The sequence below is a fragment of the Acipenser ruthenus genome, chromosome 3 (assembly GCF_902713425.1).
Source record: "Acipenser ruthenus chromosome 3, fAciRut3.2 maternal haplotype, whole genome shotgun sequence".
Lineage (NCBI taxonomy): Eukaryota > Metazoa > Chordata > Actinopteri > Acipenseriformes > Acipenseridae > Acipenser > Acipenser ruthenus.
Window position 1 is genome coordinate 70596709 of NC_081191.1, and position 22146 is coordinate 70618854.

General features: G+C 36.2%; 2 protein-coding genes across 3 annotated transcripts; both read left to right on the forward strand.

The window, feature by feature from the left end:
* The first annotated feature begins 2444 nt into the window (after positions 1 to 2444).
* Positions 2445 to 8304, forward strand: cts12 (cathepsin 12). Of its 2 annotated transcripts, none has more exons than XM_034920980.2 (8): positions 2445 to 2572; positions 3582 to 3717; positions 3831 to 3953; positions 4070 to 4234; positions 4542 to 4766; positions 5086 to 5254; positions 6270 to 6375; positions 7850 to 8304. In XM_034920980.2, exons 2-8 carry the CDS (start codon positions 3592 to 3594, stop codon positions 7947 to 7949), a joined length of 1014 nt encoding a protein of 337 aa, XP_034776871.2. In that variant the 5' UTR covers positions 2445 to 2572; positions 3582 to 3591; the 3' UTR covers positions 7950 to 8304. The 2 variants fall into 2 exon arrangements, with proteins under 2 accessions (XP_034776871.2, XP_058871902.1); XM_059015919.1 differs by having other exon boundaries at positions 2487 to 2577.
* A 7683-nt stretch (positions 8305 to 15987) lies between these two features.
* Positions 15988 to 20971, forward strand: LOC131731607 (laminin subunit alpha-3-like). The gene is made up of 5 exons (XM_059020825.1): positions 15988 to 16260; positions 16958 to 17071; positions 19373 to 19491; positions 19911 to 19991; positions 20857 to 20971. The coding sequence occupies exons 1-5, from the start codon at positions 16117 to 16119 to the stop codon at positions 20969 to 20971; spliced, it is 573 nt and encodes a 190-aa protein (XP_058876808.1). The 5' UTR covers positions 15988 to 16116.
* The last annotated feature ends 1175 nt before the right edge of the window (positions 20972 to 22146 follow it).

Here is a 22146-nt window from a genome sequence, read left to right on the forward strand (position 1 = left end):
AGAAGGCAGAATGTTATTTTTTGCTTTGAATGACACATGCTTAGTTTAGGAGTAGAAGATGCCTTACCACACATGTTTTCAAAATAGCTAAGAAGAAACCTATATTATCGGATCTTTGCATCATATGTTAATATAACCTTTAAAAAGGTTTGCAAAATAGGTAAACAGATGTTAGCCTTTATAATTTGCCACCAATGTGCCTTTTAGAGATTCAGAAAGCAGTTTCTAACATACATTTTGCTGATTCAAAACAAATAGTCAGCTAACAGACCATAGTGTGTCAGAGAAAATAATCAATTTGAACATGGTGATTATGTCCTGAAATCATTTTTAAAAGGGGATGCTTCACCTAAATATACATCAATATCGAGCCATACAAGCAGGATATTCAAATGGACATGGACAATAACAGATTTGTTTATTGGCCACTTTGTGCTGCTACTATGAAAAATAAAATTAAAAAAAACTATGAAAAACTCTTACACAGAGTCTCCAGAGCAGTCACTGGCAGCTACAGTGCTATTTAAGTTACATACCTTAAACAAATTATTTCTAAGGAAAATGTCAACCTCAATAAAAAGCTGTTACATTTGCACATAAACATTTCCAAACAGATTGCACTTTAGATTTTTAAGATCCCCCTCCCTCCCCAAAAATCTTGATGAGCATTACAGTATTACAAAAGAGAACAGGAACAATGTTGACATGAAACAATGGAGAGCCAACACTCTGTTGTTCTGTCCATATAGCACATCCAGGTCTTTGGAACTAGGAGACATTTCAGCAGGAGTGAACAGCAATGGATTTGTATTTTGTTTTTTATTTGGAAGTTATTTAAAAAACATGTTTACATAAAATGTCTACAAAGAAGCATAAACTATCGTTTTTGGAATTCACCTAATACATGGGATGTGCGCCGTGCAAAGGGTGTCTGGTACATTTTAAAAATGACAGTAGTAAATACATGTAAAATAAAAAAAACCTATAAAACTGATCTACATAATTCAAAATGATAAACGTTTACCATAGTAGACTTGCGTAGTAGTCATTTTTCAGTTTACAAAGTTTAAATATTTCCATATCTGTTAATGTAAAAATGTATATATGAGTTTATGTCTCTTTTATACAATGCTTTCACCATGCTTTACCACACTTTGCTTTGCTTTTACCATGTAAACGTTTAGGAGGACAGTTTGTTTGCACCTTTGTCTACCTCAGCATTACTGAAGGATGAAACTGCGTATGAACTGTTACAGGGGTGGCACCAGTCCAGATGAGCACTTAGAACAGCCTATTATTTATTTGCAGGCCCCAACAGCAAATTATGCATTTAAAAGGAATAAAACTTAATCTGCAAAATACTGTTTGCTCTAGCAGAACAGCACTTGAATCCAGATTTGTGTGTAACTCAAACTACTCACACAGTTTCCATGGCATGGCAAGCCATAATTAAAATAATCACAGCACCAGCATCAAATCTCATTTAACTCATGGCAGTTATTCTGTTTACATAAACATAGGTTTTGAAAGCACTGGGGTAAACAGCGAGGTGCCTGCAACTTGCGTTTGAAGTGGATTCCAGGCAAGGTTGCTCATGGGCTGACAAATACATACTGTACCCAGACTTGTCTTGTATCATAATTTAACTATTTATGTTAGAAATAGTTTGGTCCCTTGATAACATCCTTTTCAATGTTTTTTTTTAACTGTGTTTTACAGTTCTTTGTTAAATGTATGCATAATTATCCATTCATAATTTTTTACCTGATAAGAGTTCTAGTTTGTTGGTTTTCAAACATCTCTATTCAGATTTCCAATGGTGCAAAACATTCCAAATTCTAATAAAATTGCTGCTTTGTGTTTTCTACTTCAAGTATCTCTCAATGCTGTCCCTCACTGCTGTCCCTCACTACTGTAGAACTACAATTTGGCATATCTGCCAGAAGCATTCTATATCATCTGATTGGCTGGTAGCGAGCACATGATTTATTATCAGAATTATAATCGAATTGTCTCAAGTATGTGTGTCTGGTGCATTGGAAGTAGACATACAGCAAAGACAAATCAGGGTTGAAGAAAGGACAGTTCTCTATGGGCTCACAACCATTGGCAATAGCTGGAGTTGAATGGATTTTCTGAAAGCTTACTCCAAACTACCATTCTAAAATGAATAGTTAAAACTTAAGACTAAATACAAAGCTTGTTTATTTCTGGTTTGGTAACCTTTTATTGGGTACAACGGTTCTTTCTATTGAGTAAAGTGCTAGCTGCAAACCTATACTGGAATAGTATGCAGATTGTCTTTTTGAGTATATGTATATTCAAATTCCTGACAAGTGGCAATGCCTTTCTAACCCCCATTGCTGAAGATGGTGGTTTCTTTGCTATACGTGTGTAAGGAGGAATGTTTAGGAACGAATAGAGCGCATGTCAGAGCACACCCACCAATTAGAAGAATATAAGGCCGTTCCTGAGCAGATGATCATCAGTCCGTGGCTGTATGAGTACAGTGTCTGCAGAAGGACATCTGGAAATCATCTCTGTGATACCTGAAGGAAATCACTAGCTACAGGTGAGGTATTGCTTTTGTTTAATATGGGTACATTATTTGTTTAATGTGATTTTATCATATTCATTACAAAAATGCATTAGCAAAAGTGCAGGTGACTAAAATTATTATTTATTTTTGTGTTCTATGTCCAGTTTATTAAAACAAGATATGTACACAATAATTTTAAAATTATACAGTTTACTTATCTATAAATGTATAAAACTGACATTTACCTTTATAAAAAAAAAAAAAAACTTTTATCACAAATTAAGCTTTAATTTTGAATTACAGAATTTTAATTTATTACAGCAATCATGTAATAATAATACAACAAATAAAGATGAAAGCTCAGCAGAAAAAGTGAAAGAGAAAGATTATAGCTTGAGACAAGAGCCAAGATTGGCCAAACAGAAACAGGCTCAAAAGGCCAAATACCATTATTTACCACAGTGGATTGCGAGTAATGGCCAGCCGTGAAATCTGAAGAAAAGTTTCAAAACCACCAGTGACATGGCAAGGACATTAATGTAAGCGACAGGAGTCTGCTCACATTTGCCCCAGGTCAGACCCTAGTTCGAATACATATTGACCAGTCTGGTTTTGGATTTGAGGATGACCACAGCCCATAAAGGGAAATAGAAAGGGTTTCCATGGTAAGTGAGATGTTACGAGGATGTATAGACCAAGACCTGAAGACATAATTAAAGCTATTTAATCCAATAAATTCTTATGCATTTGGGGATAATTCTGCCTGGTACAAATAAATGATATGGACTTTAGCAAGGACCTTGACGTTTATATTGAGGAGGGAATTGGACAGTTTGAGCTGTAATCAGCACTATAGATCAATTGTGGGATTAGTTACAGCACTGTACTGAATGATCATCTCCTTCATGTAGGTCTTCAGGGACTCACACAGTGTATGGGAAGGAAACGCCACAGTTATGTTGGTCTCAAGGAAGTGATGTATGCATGTATTTGCAAGAAAAACACTAGGCTTACTCCTTCATGAGTCTCTGTTTTTCTTCAGGAGATTCACCATGAAAATCCTCTTTCTTCTGGCTTCTCTGGTTCTTCACCTGCAATTGGTTACATGCTCAGATGAAGACCTACATTCTGAGTGGGAGGCCTGGAAGAACAAGTTCCAGATAGACTACGACACAAGGGTGAGACAGGGTTGTGGGGGGCCAAGTGTTTAGTGTGAGCGGAGTGGGTTGGTGGAAGTAGTGTCTTGGCTATTGTATTCAGGTCTGGTTCTGAATGATGTGGTTTGTTTTAGACTAATGAGGGACAGAAGAGAGCAGTCTGGGAAAGAAACTACAAGATGATAGAAGAACACAACCGGAAGGCTAGAAAAGGGAGTAAGACATTTAAAATGACCATGAACAAATATGGAGACCTTGTGAGTACATTCATTCTTTTTGTTTTGCTTATGTACATTAATACGTTTGTAAGTAAACATTATCTGCCCTGGTCTAATCTGCCATTCCAGTCTATTCAATATCTGCTCTTTTACAGACCACTGAAGAGTATAAACGTCTGCAAGGTGCACTAGTGAACACTAAGCTAAGGAGTTATAGAGCGACAGTATCTAGAAAAGAACTCCGTGATGCTGTCAGCAAGCGAAAAATTCTCAGCATTGATTACAGGACCTTGGGCCACGTCACTCCTGTAAAGGATCAGGTGGGACATACCTCCTTTCCTTATTAACTGTTCCCAGTTTTAAAAATTAAAATCTTCAAAAAAAGGACATCATTTAGACAACAGTGGTGGATTAATTTGAAATGGTGGGTTATGATGTTGATTTTAACATTTTCAAAAGGCCATGAGGAAAATCTGGGATTATCCATTTTGAAAAATAAATGTATTGTTTTCCCATGAGAGGTTTGCATCTTGTTATAAGGAGCTGATGTTATTTTGAGCATAAGCTATGATTCTAGGTCACGCTCTTCAACAGTAACAACTTCCTTTATTTCCTCCCCTCTCCCAGGGCGCATGTGGATCTTGTTGGGCCTTCAGCACTACAGGGGCTATTGAGGGGCAAATATTCAAAAAGACAGGCAAGCTGGTGTCACTGAGTGAACAGAACCTAGTGGACTGCTCTCGTGCCTATGGGACTTATGGGTGCAGTGGTGCATGGATGGCTGATGCCTATCAGTATGTGCTGGACAATGGCGGGATTGAAAGTGAGGCTAACTACCCTTATACAGCCCAGGTATGTCGCTAGAACAAGTGATTATATTATTAAAAGATGAGACCATGTGTTTTCTTTGGTTAATCCCAAACCACATGAAAGCACACAAAAACCCTTATCTGCGACATGTCTCTGCTTTTTGTGTCCAAGAAGTGAGACAAGTGAGTACATTTGAATCCTTAGACTCTATTACAATGTTACACAGACACAGAAAACAATACATGAAACAGCACTCTACTTTCCTCAAGGCACCTTCAGCTTCCTTGACTCCACCACGACTAAAGTATTCTGCTGTTTAAATTGTAACATACTAGTATCTGTTTCTTTCTGCCTCGCTAAGGATGATCAGCCCTGCTTCTATGACAGCAGGAGGTCGGCTGCCAAAATCACAGGCTTCAAGTTCCTTCCAGTTGGAGATGAGAAGGCATTGGCTGATGCTGTGGCAACAATTGGGCCCATCACAGTAACAATTGATGCTAGTAATCCCAGCTTCCAGTTCTACAGCTCAGGTAGGCTTCCCTGTAACAAAATATCACCCTATACAAGGTTGATTTTAAATGAGCTTGTGGCAGAGTGGTTGCAATGACATCACAGACCAGGAAAGAGTAAATCATAAACAAAGAAGTGCTGGGCAAACTGTAGCGCAACCGGTGCTCAGCGCGTTTATTTAAATAACAAAACAAAATATTTAAACAGAACAAAAGACCGAAACAAAATGGCACGTTGGCCAAACAAAACAAACAAACAATTGTGCTGGCGATTCCAGCACAATAGCAGTTGTTTTTGTTTTCCCTCTCCTCTCCTCTCCTCAACTCCCGTTCCTTACTCCCTGAACACTCTCTCCACGAGTGCAGAAAAGCTGCACGTTTTTATATAGGTGACCATCTCCCGATTAGCAACAGTTAGTCAATTAAATTGGGAGATGGTCACCGGCTGCACAGGGTTTTTAAATAATTAAACGCAATAAACAAACACACGGCTTTTCGCCGTCATCTCAAAATAATAACTAAGACGGACGGCTTTGTCCGACTGCGTAAAACTACAATTCTAATAATTACAACAACAATAATAATAATAATAATAATAATAATAATAATAATAATAATAATAATAATAATAATAATAAAACATACATGAATAAATATAAAGGGGTGGGCACTTTGCCACAGTGCTATACAGTGTCTTATGGTTGTTATATTTTTCTGAAATTTTTTTCTTCCAAAAGTTACATTGTGTACCATAAAATACTTTAGTTTTGCCCATCTGGGAGCCTGTTCGTATCTTTGATGTCTTAACATGGCCGCTCCATCTATTTCAGTTTTTCTACTGAAAACACAACCTCAGATTCTACTCAAAATATGAGTATTGCTCTGTATAACTCAGTGCTGTCCCCTCTTTAGTCCTTGGCTTTAAGGGATCAGAGCAAAGTGAGCACATGATCAGCCGCAGTTGACATAATGCCTGAAAGAGCTTTGAAGCTTCTGAATCCAACAGTGCAAGAGTCTCTCCACATTGTTTTTACAGGAATCTATGACGAACCGCATTGTGATGGAAACAACCTGAACCATGCAGTACTGCTGGTAGGGTATGGAACTGAGGGAGGTCAAGATTACTGGATTATCAAGAACAGGTAAATCATCATCTCCTTCATGTAGGTCTTCAGGGACTCACACAGTGTATGGGAAGGAAACTCCAGAGTAGTGTTGGTCTCAAAGGAAGTGATGTATACTTTTCTTTACAAGAAAAAAAAAACATGCTACAGAAAATATTATTATTATTATTATTATTATTATTATTATTATTATTATTATTATTATTATTATTTGAGCCTCATCAAGTTTTTTTTCAATAAATGTGTAACTGTTCTCCAATCATGTCAACAGAATAAAAATCAATTGTCCAATAAGCCACATAGACCAAATATTATAAACTAATTTCCAAAGGTGCATCAAATAAAAGCTTGTTTTTATGACCACTTACACTGGACATTGATAAAGCAATTTGTAAAATATGTTGGCAGTGAATTGCAAAACACAATCAATTAAAACATTACATGCAACAATTGAAAAAAGACATACAAAAAAAGAAAGATACCATACTTCAAAAAAGATGACATGCCAACACAGACAACATTCCATTAAAATAATAATAATAATAAAGTGATGGCAACATTTTTGTAATTGATGACATGCAAACTCACAAAACACCTTATGAACAATTCCCAGGTAGTCAGCATTACCTTTTAATTACCTTTTCTTTTTTTTTCTTTTTTTTAGATGTTTTATAAATGTACGTGATTTCGACACTTACAAAAATGTGTGTGTGTCTTCTGTGTGTCATACATTCTAAGATGTTGCATGCAATGTTGTAATTGTGTGTGTCCTGCAAATCAGGGTCACTGTAGTAAATTATTATTGAATTGTGGTTTGTCACACTTGAGAATTATTGTATTTCTTGTTCTTATTGTATGACTTATATTGTAACACTTGAATGTATTTGTATTTGCTTGCGATTGTAAGTCGCCCTGGATAAGGGCGTCTGCTAAGAAATAAATAATAATAAAGTAAAATACCTATAAAACAGCAGGGTAAAGCTGACAAAAATGCATTGGATCAAAGAAATAATGTTACAAATCTGTGGAGCTCTGAGCACTGGAGGGGCAGGGCACCCAACTTTACATTACAGGGATAGAAATAAGACCGCCATTGCATAGCGGTTTGATCCATTCCTGGTTTTACTATGAGCTTAGTAAGACACATCTGAGCTTGTTACCTATATACTGTGGCTAATCAAGCTCATAGTAATACCTGAAATGGAGGAAACTGCCATGCAATAGGATTAAACAGTATTAAATAATTTTCACTCTCTGTTGTCTCTTTCATGCATAATAACTGCCAAATACAAGCCAGTGCTCTTTTCATAAAGGCAAACAAGACAAGTACGTGGTTTTTAATTTCCATAAGAAATTAGCAGGTAATACCTGTGTGACAGTAAAGTACGCTAACCAAGGATTTTTCCGAGAGCTTCCCCCTCTTCTCACGCCGATTCCTGTGGTTCTTCTAACTATCCAATGTAGTCCTAAAGTCCTCATGCTTGTTTTACAGCTGGGGCACTTTGTGGGGAGAAAACGGTTACATGAAGATCATCAGGAACAAAAACAACGCCTGTGGAATCGCTAACTACACCCTCTTTCCCAAAGTGTGATGCCTGCTCTACTCTGAAAGTGCTGTCTTACGAGATGATACGGTTTTATTTAAATATATACCGGTGTGTGTGTGTGTGTATATATATATATATATATATATATATATATATATGCATTGTTAAATTTTGTCTACATTGTGCAGTTTTACAGTGCATCAATTATTTAGGAATATTATTGCTATTACTAAAATGTCTTTAATACTGTAAATGAGGGGAACATTATCCTATCTACTACTGAATACCCTATCAAATATTCTCTAAATTGAACACAACATGCAGTCCACCAAGTAGTCCCTACTGGAAATGTACATGTTTTAATTGCAATTTAAATCCAATAAATGTTATTTTAATATGATTTAATGTGTTTTTATGTGTTTTTCTTCAACATGCATTTCAAATACAAACTCAATAATGTGATAAAAATACATCATTCTCAAGCAATGCCACAACCTCATATGAAAAAGGTATTTGAAATTATTATTATTATTATTTATTTCTTAGCAGACGCTAAATAATGTGAAAAATGTGTTCATGATATATAAAGTTCAAACACAGTATGTTTAATGAAATCCACTCTGACTTTTCCTGTTGTATAAAATTGCATTCCAGAGGAAACTTTGCCTCCTAGATTTGATTAAAATAGCACCAGTAGTTTCACCTACAGCTCCTTGTTATCCTGCCTTATTCAAGCAGGTGCAAATCAAGGTGATTTTTTTTATGTTTGTTTGGTTGCTTATTGCAAGCTTACATTTCCTTGGTATTGAGTAGATCTACCATATGGGATGTTTTCATAACTAAAGTGCTCAGTTAGGAAATTAAAAGTGTGCTCAATCTACAACAAATACAAAATAAATGCAAAAAACCCAAAACATCACAATGGGTGAGTTTATAACACAAACTGTGTTGTCCTTAATGTAATAAACTATTTTGATGATAATCATAAATGCAGCTTAATCATTCGCAGTTGCATGCTGTGTTTTACATTGCGAGAGCATTATCAATTAGCCATCTTAAAAAAAAAAAATAATAATAATTTAATATAATATATTTCTTCATTCCTGTGTTACTAATGGTACCTTAGGTAAGGGAGTCCAAGATTAGTGCTTCACTGGGGTCTATGAAACCAGCCGCTAGGGTATATATAACTTAATAAATGTGGCCCGGTGTTTGATTTTTAGTTTGTAGATATGAAAATGTGGAGGCTGGATAAACTGTATAAAGAGGAAATCCCTGTATTCTTTAACCCTGGAAGTAACACAGTAGTGGCTTATGTTCAGGAACTCCCTGTCTTTGTACATGACCTGTACTGGGTGTCTCCAGCCTCGTACTTCAGGGATAGGGTGAGTGCAAGAGGAACCAGGAACGCCACATTCAGTTAACTTCTTAGCTGGGAAGAACGTTCTGACATACTGTAACTTTATCCAATAAATAGAATAATGCATTTTGACAGGGGTGTTTTAGACTGATGTTGATTTACTTAATCAATGTCCAGAACATGTTCATGAATATCAAACTGTATTCAATACATCAAACCAGACTATAATGAAACGTGAGTTACTTTACTTGGTGAAGGGTAATAAACCACAATGAAAGATGGTAAATCAATATTTATTTTGATTTGATAACTATTGCTTCTCATTTACTTTGTTTATTGCAAATATTGCCAAATAGAAAAGTGACTATAGAGCTCAGAAACAGGTAGCTGACTAATCGCACGTGATTGGGAGGTAATTGAGAAGCTTGCGATTTCAGATGGATGGAAGTGCAGTTCATGATGGATAAAAAAGGAGACAATTGTATTTTTAAACAGTTAAACAGTCATCATCTACAGTAACTTCTTACTCTGGTTTAGAAGATTAGACTGATAGGACTTTCAAATAATTTGGATGTCTTTCTGAACACATTATTTATGTGTGTCCCAGTATTTATATCAATTTACATGAGCAAGCCCATATAGTTACTGTATGCATATTTTTTTTATATAGGTTTCCTCCTATGGCGGATATCTTGCCTACCAGGTGAAATCCTTTGGGTTACCAAGTGAAGGCATGCTCTCTTTTTTTGTTCCACTTTTACTTTTAAAAAATATGAATATATCTTTGAAACAGTTGTACATGCTATATTGTATTGAGTATCTGCACTGTTTGTAAGTCTGCTTATAGGAAAAGCATGGTAAGACAGTATCAGGAAGCACACATTTCTATCAGTTACCATGGTTACAGTGTTTAAAGAAAACATTCTGCAGTTGGATGATAACTGTAACTTTACAAATTCACTCTCACATATACATTATGCAGGTATATGTGTGTTGCTTCTTATTTACAGTAGTACTGTATGAGAAGTAACACATTTAATAACTATATTTTGTTTTTTCCTTCACTTATCTTAATTACTTTAGTTATATATTAAGATTTTATATAATATACATCACAATTGTGTTTTTATTGGCTCTAAACTTTTTTTTTTTTTTTAAACAGGGGCAGCAAATTATATTATTATATCTGGACCCACAGAACCCTTCCCCAGACAGGCTGTACTAGGCGAGAGTTCAGTTGGTGGAAGTAAGAGGATATTTTTGGTCTTACAGTATGTTTAGTTGCTGCTTTTTTCCCTTGTCAACAAAACGCACTGTTCAGCCAGGTAAAGAAATGCCTCTATTATAAAGTGAATTCTGCTTTTCTTAATGTAGCCACCAGAGGGAGGTAATTTCCAATTTTGCTGCAAATACAGTAAGTAGACAAAAACATGGTACAGTACATTACTTTATTTTTGTCGATTATATTTTATAATGTCTTGCTATACCAGTGGTGACATATGTTATAACACTCTGGCCATAGTAATGATACAAACCACTTGCTTTTATAGTTAGAGTTGGTACTAGGGGGGTAACAATACACTAATGTCATGATACGGTATGCATTTCAATATGTATCACGATTCAAGCTTCTGTTTTTCAGTGTTTATTAATTTCATTTTCAGTGTTTATTTTTTTAAGCTATTTTTAGAGTTTTATGTAGATAACCTGAAATGTCTTTTGGGGGGGGGGGGCTTTAGTTTTTTACTGGTATATACTGTATAAGATTCTTGGGCGGTTTTTCCTGTCACATATGAATAGTAACTAGACAGTACTTGCACACTGGTACCTTCTTTCCTTTGCTGTCTTCCACAATAAAATCCTTATGGGTATGCACATATTCTTCTGGGGTTTTTGTGTGTCTAGGTATTTTTTTTTTTAATTTCCCCACAATTTGTAATTGTTTTAAATCCTAGAAACGTGTAAATTTCCCTATTTAACTGTAATATAGTTTTATATACCGCAAGCAAGAACAATCCTCCGTATCTAATTGTAATTTTGTTTTAAATCTCGCAAGCGTGTACAATCCAATAGAAATGTAGGAATTTGCTGCCACTCGGTAGTTAGGGCGGGTTTAAAGTATTCAGAATGAATCACTGGTGATGGACTGCAACCGCAGCTGCACCTCCGTCCATCTGAAACCACAAGCTTCTTAGATACAAGTCAGGAAGGAGGGACATTGCATAACGAACTGCACTGGGAAAGGGGTGAAGTCAACGTGAATTGAGTAACCATTTTCAGTGTTTTTCCCGTGTTTTCCGGTGTTTATCGGTTAAAACCGAAAATCAAGTCAAACACATCACAATGATGCCTATCAATATAGAATTGTAATACAAAATGAGCCAACTTGTTAGAAGTGAAGTTGAGAAAGGATTTCTTCTAAGATGTTCTTGTCATAATGTTGTCATGGTGAGGTATTCAATACACAGTAAACAGAGTTAGGCAGACTATTACAAAACAAACCAACTATTTATAACAAGTGAACTTTAGAATAAAAAGAATTGCTGACATGTAAGTATGCAGGGGGCTGCACATTCTGTAAGCCAAAGACAAATGGAGCAAGATTCATTTATCCTAAATATTTAAAGGGTACATCAGCACTACATGAAAAATAAAACATAAACTATTCCACCTTGTTGTTCCGAATGTATTTGGTCATTTTATAATAATCCATACGCGCCCAAACATCTGCATAATGCCACACTGCTATGTCCAAAACCACTGTTCTGGAGCACCTCTTCTGAGCCAAAAAACATGACTTCTGCATGTACCCTCACATGTGCTCTGAAACGTACCAGCGCATGCCCAATGAAGCGTTGTATAAGCTATAGTACCTCCGTGTGGAAACACACTAGTCTGTGTGACAAACATGATCCGTCTAATTTTCCATAAGAAAGGAACTTGTACCTGCTTTTGTTTTGTGTAATAGACATCTTTCACACTGTACATGTTTCCTTCGCATGTTGTATTTTGATATATTATTATGATTAATGCTGCATTCAATAAAAAGAAGAAAAAAAAACATCAATTAGTTATTTAAACAACACTAAGTGGCAACAAATACATTTCATGCCACAAATTGGAAGGATTTGCCAGCAAGATTACACACCTATTTGTTTTCACTATCATTGCATACTTCCTGAAACAACACTGTATTTGATTAACACACACATGTTGTTTATGTTAGCTGTAAACACCATTATACAGTGGTACCCATACGCATTGACACCCACTGTTCATTTGAAAGTTGTTCCCCTGAGTAGCATGAAATACATGTTGATTTTTAGTAAGAACTGGTGTAGAAACACACATCTTCTTGGCACAGATATGATTGATTGAGTATTTGAAACTACTTTCCTAAAGTTTAACTATAGCTTTTTTCTGAAATATTTTGCAGTTATGAATGAATTTGATTCTGTTATGATTCTTTCTTGACTATTCTTGAAATAGTAATATTGGCTCTTTCAGACAACTTTTTTTCTATCTTTGCAAAAAAAAAAAAAAATCACATTTATGGACTATACATTTTAGATACTAGACAGGCACATGTAAGTTAATTGCAAATGGGTGCCTTGTTTTGTTTCAGAAAAAAAAGCTTCACATTTTACACACATTTTTTGTGAACAAAGGTAAATGTTTCTGGGAAGCTGAAGCCAAAACATTGTAATACCTCTCCAAATGATGCGCTTGTATTTTAACAGGGCAATTTCAGACATGGTAGCCTTAGCTGGCTTGGATGGTGCGTATCGGAGCTCTTCACAGAAAGTCAGTATCTCGCCTTGGGCGAGGTCAACCTCGAGGGAGTGAGTCCCACAGGAAGTGGAATCGCTGCCAGGAATGTCAAGGTCTTCACATGCCCAGCTGAAGATGGGGGATTCATGCCAGGTAGGAAACTCACAACACATCATCAACAGCTAGTCTTTGAAAGCCGTTCTCTATTCTATACAGCAGCTTTGTGTACTAATAAGCCACACAGTTCTGTTATCACTGCAAGGGCACTGCATTTAAGTCTTAATAAATATATATGAATGTATCAAAATTGATCCTGTACACAAACAGTATTTGTAATACAAGGACGTGTTCACTTTAACTGATGTGTTAATACAGGGATGTTCAACGAATTTCTCTTGAGTCATACAGACGTGCTCAAATTTGTTGGTACCCTTACAGCTCACTGAAATAATGCTTCATTCCTCCTGAAAAGTGATGAAATTAAAAGCTATTTTATCATGTATACTTGCATGCCTTTGGTATGTCATAGAATTGCTTTATTCTATGACATACCAAAGGCATGCAAGTATACATGATAAAATAGCTTGATACATGATAAGAAGCTGTGAAAAGCGATGAATTATTGCTTATTCTACAAAGATATTCTAAAATGGTCTGGACACATTTGTTGGTACCCCTTAGAAAAGATAATAAATAATTGGATTATAGTGATATTTCAAACTAATTAGTTTCTTTAATTAGTATCACACATGTCTCAGCCTATTTAAATGGAGAAAAGTAGTCACTGTGCTGTTTGGTATCATTGTGTGCACCACACTGAACATGGACCAGAGAAAGCAAAGGAGAGAGTTGTCTGAGGAGATCAGAAAGAAAATAATAGACAAGCATGGTAAAGGTAAAGGCTACAAGACAATCTCCAAGCAGCTTGATGTTCCTGTGACAACAGTTGCAAATATTATTAAGAAGTTTAAGGTCCACGGAACTGTAGCCAACCTCCCTGGGCGCGGCCGCAAGAGGAAAATCGACCCCAGAGTGAACAGAAGGATAGTGCGAATGGTAGAAAAAGAACCAAGGATAACTGCCAAAGAGATACAAGCTGAACTCCAAGGTGAAGGTACGTCAGTTTCTGATCGCACCATCCGTCGCTTTTTGAGCGAAAGTGGGCTCCATGGAAGAAGACCCAGGAGGCCTCCACTTTTGAAAGAAAAATATAAAAAAGCCACACTGGAATTTGCTAAAATGCATATTGACAAGCCACAATCCTTCTGGGAGAATGTCCTTTGGACAGATGAGTCAAAACTGGAGCTTTTTGGCAAGTCACATCAGCTCTATGTTCACAGACGAAAAAATGAAGCTTTCAAAGAAAAGAACACCATACCTACAGTGAAACATGGAGGAGGCTCGGTTATGTTTTGGGGCTGCTTTGCTGCACCTGGCACAGGGTGCCTTGAATCTGTGCAGGGCACAATGAAATCTCAAGACTATCAAGGCATTCTGGAGCGAAACGTACTGCCCAGTGTCAGAAAGCTCTGTCTCAGTCGCAGGTCATGGGTCCTCCAACAGGATAATGACCCAAAACACACAGCTAAAAGCACCCAAGAATGGATAAGAACAAAACATTGGACTATTCTGAAGTGGCCTTCTATGAGTCCTGATCTGAATCCTATCGAACATCTATGGAAAGAGCTGAAACTTGCAGTCTGGAGAAGGCACCCATCAAACCTGAGACAGCTGGAGCAGTTTGCTCAGGAAGAGTGGGCCAAACTACCTGTTAACAGGTGCAGAAGTCTCATTGAGAGCTACAGAAAACGTTTGATTGCAGTGATTGCCTCTAAAGGTTGTGCAACAAAATATTAGGTTAGCGGTCCCATCATTTTTGTCCATGCCATTTTCATTTGTTTTCTTATTTACAATATTATGTTGAATAAAAAATCAAAAGCAAATTCTGATTTCTATTAAATATGGAATAAACAATGGTGGATGCCAATTACTTTTGTCAGTTTCAAGTTATTTCAGAGAATATTGTGCATTCTTTGTTTTTTGTGGAGGGGTACCAACAAATTTGAGCACGTCTGTATATGGTATGGCTCATTTAGAAAATTACAGTTATTGGATACAAGGGGAAATAGTTGTCTTTTTGAGAGAAGATACATGCAAAATTAAACAAAACTAACAGGTTTAGCACAGTAATACTGAAACAGTGCCAATGTTTTATCTTGCCAGATGTCGGCATGGCTCTTTTAACTAAAGAGTTTGGTCAGCTGAATGGATTAAAAAAAGATTGATATTCATGAAACAGTTACGGGCTTTTGTTGGCTTCTTTGACAGCAGTCTAGAAAAGTGCATGCAAAACTGTGTGTAATCCTTCAAAACAAAAATACTGCAAAGTGAATTATTTCCAAATCTTTGGGATTTGGGTCCACAGTACCTCAACATGACTGGAATAGGAGTTAGTTAATAATTAGTAACATTTATTTCTAAACTGACCATTAAATTGCAGTTCTAAATATTATATATATATATATATATATATATATATATATATATATATATATATATATATATATATATATATATATATCTCTTATAAAATGTATCTTTACATTTTAATTACATTTTAGGCATTGTGTTCAACTGACAGACCAGTTATACCTATATAAAATATTGATTACTCAGTGTGTTTTCTTGCTTTGGAATTGTACATAGCCTGGAGAGAAGTGGTACAATCCCCCTAGCCTTTATTGTGTAGGTTGCAAGTCTGTGCAGTGTGATTCAGAGTGAACACTGTGCAGTAACTGTCTGGTTATGTCTGACTTACCGTTGGGTGGAGGACAGGCAGTAAATGGTTGCCGCACCCAAGATCACCTTTGGTTTATGCACGTTTTTGATTTGTTAACTTCAGTGTGTTTTTTTTTTACCACTGCTGTGTTACTAACTCTGACTCGCAGGTATAGTTTAACGGTGGAGCTGTGGCCCTGAGTCAGCCTTGGCACTACAGGGTTTATAAGAGGAACTATTTGGCTCTAGGGATAATAATTTGCTTGCCAGTGTGTTCGGGTGAAGAAGACTGAGACCTGAACGATGTGGGGAGATACATTTTGGTTGAGAAACATGAGATGGCTTGCTGTTTGGTTGGTTGTTGTAGGACATTGTTTGGGACAGAAGCAGCAACAGAGACTTTCATTCTCTCATCTAGATGACATTGCATCACACTCAGGAAATAAGGTAACTTAAAAATTAATCAAGTATCTTGCAGTTACTGTGCTCTGATATCGTTGCATTTACCTATTAAGCAGGTTTAATACTTTAACTGTTACATTATTCTGGCATAAAGCATTTTCTTTTTTACTTATTTAGTAAATTTATTTACTAAATAAGAATGACATGCTGTGGTATATGACTTTATGTATTTCTGTGTTTGGATAACAATGAGCGCACCTTGCACTGTAGCCCTCATGATATATAAAGGTTATGCAATATGTATGGTATCACAGTATGTGTTATCGCCTACTTTGTACAATTTGTAATAAGATAATTAACCTTAACTGGCTATTTTTTTAAAAGATCAAACAAAAATGCAATGGAGGGAGAATGAGTTCATACAAACTATAAACCACATGTATTCATCACTCGAGAACAATTTGGTGCACTGCAATTAGCTATGTACAGTGTAGTGCTACACTAAGAAAATTCTTCTGTTTCATAGCAGGGAAATAGTATTTGTTTAAGGACACTTTATTAAGTTGTAAAAAATAAAGGTATGTCCATGAGCTGTCAGTGAGCAAAGTATTGAGACTGGGACAATATAACATAACCTTAGTTGTACACAATGCAGCTTATGTGAAATGTTGGGTCAATATTTGCTTTACAAAATGTGTTTGCATTAATCATACATTCCTTCCCCTTGTCTGAATGTATGTAGAAATGTGCTCCTGGCTACTACAGAGACAACAAGGGCCTGTACCTGGGTCGCTGTGTGCCGTGCTTCTGTAATGGACATTCTAACACGTGTGAGGATGGGTCTGGAAAGTGCTTGGTAAGTGAGCAAGTCAGTATTATACAAAGTAAAACTTCCAGAAGTATTCTGTCAAATATCTCAACATGGGCTTTCAAAGCTATCTTCGTGTTTATGGACAATGTTACAGCTGGTTAATGAATAGGAGTATGGCTTGAAATCGCATTAGTAATTTATTTATTTGAGAAACAATATCATTATTTTAATTGCTGTATGCTAGCTTCAGTAGTAGTTCTCTCTAAGTTCTGTCAGTGGATGACAGTATCAGGAGAAATACAGTAAATCCATCAATTTATAATGTACAAATAGCTGTACTTACTGGTAAAACCTTTAATACAAAATAGCTATCCTCAAAATGCGGGTGCAGTCCATGCTCAGCTATATAATTATTTGATCATACCTGTTGTAACATAGATCTACTACTTAAGTTTTAGCTTAAAAGAAACATTATTGACAAATAACAGGGACATAACATAATTAAACCATTTTTTTAAATTATTCCTATCATCAATAAGCAATCAAGAAATATTCACTAGTGGGGGCTGTGTGGTCCAGTGGTTAAAGAAAAGGGCTTGTAACCAGGAGGTCCCCGGTTCAAATCCCACCTCAGCCACTGACTCATTGTGTGATCCTGAGCAAGTCACTTAACCTCCTTGTGCTCCGTCTTTCGGGTGAGACGTAATTGTAAGTGACTCTGCAGCTGATGCACAGTTCACACACCCTAGTCTCTGTAAGTTGCCTTGGATAAAGGCGTCTGCTAAATAAACTAGCGCTGTTCATTATTATTATTTTATTATTATTTATTTCTTAGCAGACGCCCTTATCCAGGGCGACTTACAATTGTTACAAGATATCACATTATACATTATTTCACATTATACAGATATCACATTATTTTACATACAATTACCCATTTATACAGTTGGGTTTTTAATCTAGGTAAAGTACATTGCTCAAGGGTACAACAGCAGTGTCCCCCACTGGGGATTGAACCCACAACCCTCCGGGCAAGAGTCCAGAGCCCTAACCACTACTCCACACTGCTGCCCATTATGGCTCAAGCACAGTATACTGAACAGAAAGGAAAAGGCAACACTTACAGTGAATATGGCGGGATAGGAAGAACACACTCTGTTTTCAGACAATCGAGTTGGACACTAGCTACTGTTTAAATGTATGTCTGTCGGTGCTGCTTGGGTGATCTTGAAAGAGTCAATTTGAAGATATAAAGGACAGCAGCTCAGTTGGTGTTATTTTCATCAGCTGTGATCAAATTCCTAGTTCTAAGATGTCATGTCCTCTGCCACGTTAGTGCTGTACAGTAACTTGGCACACTAGGGAAGTACTGTGGAATGTTCTATACCGTGTACAGTAGGATGCATTTAGAACCATTATTTCATGTAAATGTAACTTCATCTGCATTATTTAGGTCATTTAATTTATCAAAAAAAGGCACAACTCTTTGTAATTCTTTAAAAGTAGAAGAATACTTCAAACAAATGTATTCAGCTTGTTTGTAGAAGTTTATTCCAAAAGTTAATTTTAATAGTAGGGTATACTTTAAAAAATATATTTTAAGCATCCACCTTCATAATAGAAATCCTTAACAGGATTTATTACATACTGTAGAATCTTCCTTTTTCTGTATATTCAGTCACAGCTAATTTATGTAGAAAGAATCCATAGCCTCAGACATATATTTAATCATACCCACTTTGCTGCCATGCCAGTAGTTTCAACCAAGCGATAACTAATTTTTAACTTTCCCCTTATGACACTAGCAAAGATACATTTTGTGCCATCATAGTAAGAGGAGGTGTTCTGTATCTGATAACGGTGTCAATTACACAACAAAAATAAGAGAAGCGTTGGCTCTTTCCCCTATCGATGTTCATTCGTTGTTTGTTTATGTTACATGAAACTTTACAAACACATTTTTTGAACATGAAAACACATTTTCTTTTTTCTTTTTTTTTTATCATTAACAGATTTGCTTATTAAAAGACAAAACTGTAAAACAAAAAGAAAACAGCCCAGATTTTTTTGATAATGTATTTATTTGTTAATCATCAATAAGGAGATTTGAATGTGTTTATAACGGTGTGTTGGCATCACACTGATGGGTATTGTATGAGAGGACAGGTATGAACACGAAAGTCTCTAAGCAACATGGATATAAGCAAGGTTGAGACACAGAGACACGACTCAATTGAAGTTGGCAGGGAGATAATTGTGGTAAATCATTATATAAGAATACATCATCAAATACTGTACTGTGTAGAAATAAAAGGTAATGATTAACATGTTGCATTTTGCGTTTAGAACTGTCTGTGGAACACTGTGGGAGACAACTGTGAACATTGTAAGGATGGCTACTATGGAAATGCAACCCAAGGGACCTGTCAAGTCTGCCCATGTCCACTTGCTATACCATACAACAGGTGGAGTCCTTTTCAGCAACGTCTACAAGCTCATGAATAAATAAACGTTACCTGGTCGTTCCTAAAAATGTGGCTTGTTGTAGTTCCACTGATCTTACCCGGCTAACCATTTGTTAATGGAATTTGAATTTTTTTAAGGGTATTATATTGTAATGAAGCTGTTAATGTTTTAATGCAAACTTGTATGTAGTAATGTGAACCAAGCTGCAATTAATTTAATGAACAGCGCTCGCTCATTACTGTACAAGGCGTCTCCATTTTACTGTGGTATAGTCTGACTCCCATTTGCACCATAATGCCACTATACTTCCACAAATTGCTCCAAATAAAAAAAAGAAACATGCAGTTGGATATATTAATTACAGCAAACAACACGTACTGTATCTCTGACTAATATTCAACTTTTGTTATTGTCGCAGCTTTGCCACTGGCTGTAAGGAAGTTGGAGGAAACTTTGAGTGTTTGTGCAAGCCTGGCTACACTGGATCCAAGTGCCAAAGGTTAATATTTTACTGTAATCTCTTCAGAACAATGAACATAATGTACCAGTATTGTACCAGGAGGTTGCTTTCTTTTTGCAGTTTTGTAACAAAATGAGAACTTTTAAAATGAACTGGGCTTTCAAAAACGTTTTTTCTTTGGGATTTGTGAATGATATCAACAGTGTGCACACAATTCAGAATTTAAAAGTATTGTATGTGTTCCATCAATTTCAGTTTGAACTGTGTATGATCTAGAAGGTTACGTTAGCAAAAACCAAACAAAACAAATAGGTGATATAAGTTTAATACACACAAAGTCTGTTCATTTGATGGCGCAGGCTCTTCTAACTACACAGGCACTTTGCTGATCTATACATTTATAGTATGAACAAGGTTTATTTGGTTTAAAACGTTTTTTTTTTTTTTTAATAAGATTGCTAAAATATGCATAAAATATATATACACTAGTTGCCAAGACCACATAAATCTCTTCTTCAGGTGAGAAGTGGAAATAAAAGAACGAATAAACCTTGCTCATAAATGTTGTCTGTGTACCAGCACGGCAATTCACATGTCATTTATAGTGAAAGAGAGTCAGACAGTCAGGCAACTCCAGCAGAAGTGCTACTCCTGACTTCAGGTTAAATCACCTAACACACATTATATCAATATCTGAGGAATTCATTAAGAATGATGGGAAAGAGTTCAAATAAATGTATGAAAATGTAATTGGAAGCCACTTTAAATACACATTAGAACATGTTTTGGGGGAGAAAGTAAATTTAAGAAACCATTATAACACATTCCTTACAGAATTTTGTTGCCAGACATGAATGGGGTTATTAGTGTATCTCATGTGATGTAATGTGTTCATTCTGTGCAGGTGCGCTACAGGCTACTATGGTGACCCAAGAGCATTGAACGGAAAATGCAGTCCCTGTAACTGTGGTAATAATGGAAACCCTGGAAACTGTGATCCTCTGACTGGAGGTGAGTGATGAAGAAAACAGAGGTGCCGTTTTGACACTGATGTGCAAAACTCCCCTTTGCTACTGGACTGTGTTAAACTGGATTAGCAGTGATATTTTCTCAATTGAGTTTGTCAGAGTGTATGAGGGAACAATGTCCTCAGTTCTACTTGCCAGAACATTAAATATACCTGACGCACATATTCATCCACCGGAGATGGAGATATATTCATATTCAATATTCAATATGTGTACTGTATTAAAATTTCTCTACTGAGCAAAACTCTAAAAATGCTAATTCAAAAGTATTCATACCCTTTGATGCTATGATATTATTGTCTACAAGGTGCTAGAAATTTCAATATGATAATGCAGAACCTAATTCTAGAAAAGTCTAGAAAATGCTGGATTGTAGGGAAGATTCTTAGAGAATATAAAAGGCATAGGATGATTGCTGTCATTACCAATAAGTCAATATGGGAAAAAGTAAAGAGCTATCTGAAGACCTTAGGCAGAAAATGATGTATTGTCATAAAGCTGAAGGAGGATACAAGAAGATTTCCAAGCATTTGAGTATAACAATTTAAACTATTGTTTCTATTATCAAGAAGTACAAGACTCATGGTACTGTCACAACGCTCCCTCGGTCTGTAAGAAAGAAGGTTCGGTGAAACCAAGAACAAGTAGAAGAATTGTGAGGAAGGTTAATAACAATCTGAGATTGACTGCCAAAGATATTCAGAGTGAATTGGCTGCAAGTGGGACTGGGGTTTCCATTTCAACCATAGGTCGAGTATTGCATGGTGAAGTTCTCAATGGTCACAGGCCAAGGAAAAAGCCACTCTTAGGAAAATGTCACAAGGACAATTGCTTAAAGTTTGCAAAATGGCATTTGAATGATGGATATAAGTTCTGGTCAAAGGTTTTGTGGAGTGATAAAACAAAAATCGAGCTATTTGGTCATGCTGATAGTCGTTACGTTTGCAGAAAGTCTGGTGAGGCAAACAAAGAAAAGAACACCATACCTACCGTCAATCATGGAGGTGGTAATATCAGTCTATGGGGCTGTTTTTTTCTCTAATGGCGCAGGAAATATAGTTCCAATACATGGTAAAATGGATTCCATAGCATACCAAAAGATATTGGCCAATCATCTGAAACCCTCCGCTACAAAACTTGGTTTAAAGAGCAACTAGACATTCCAA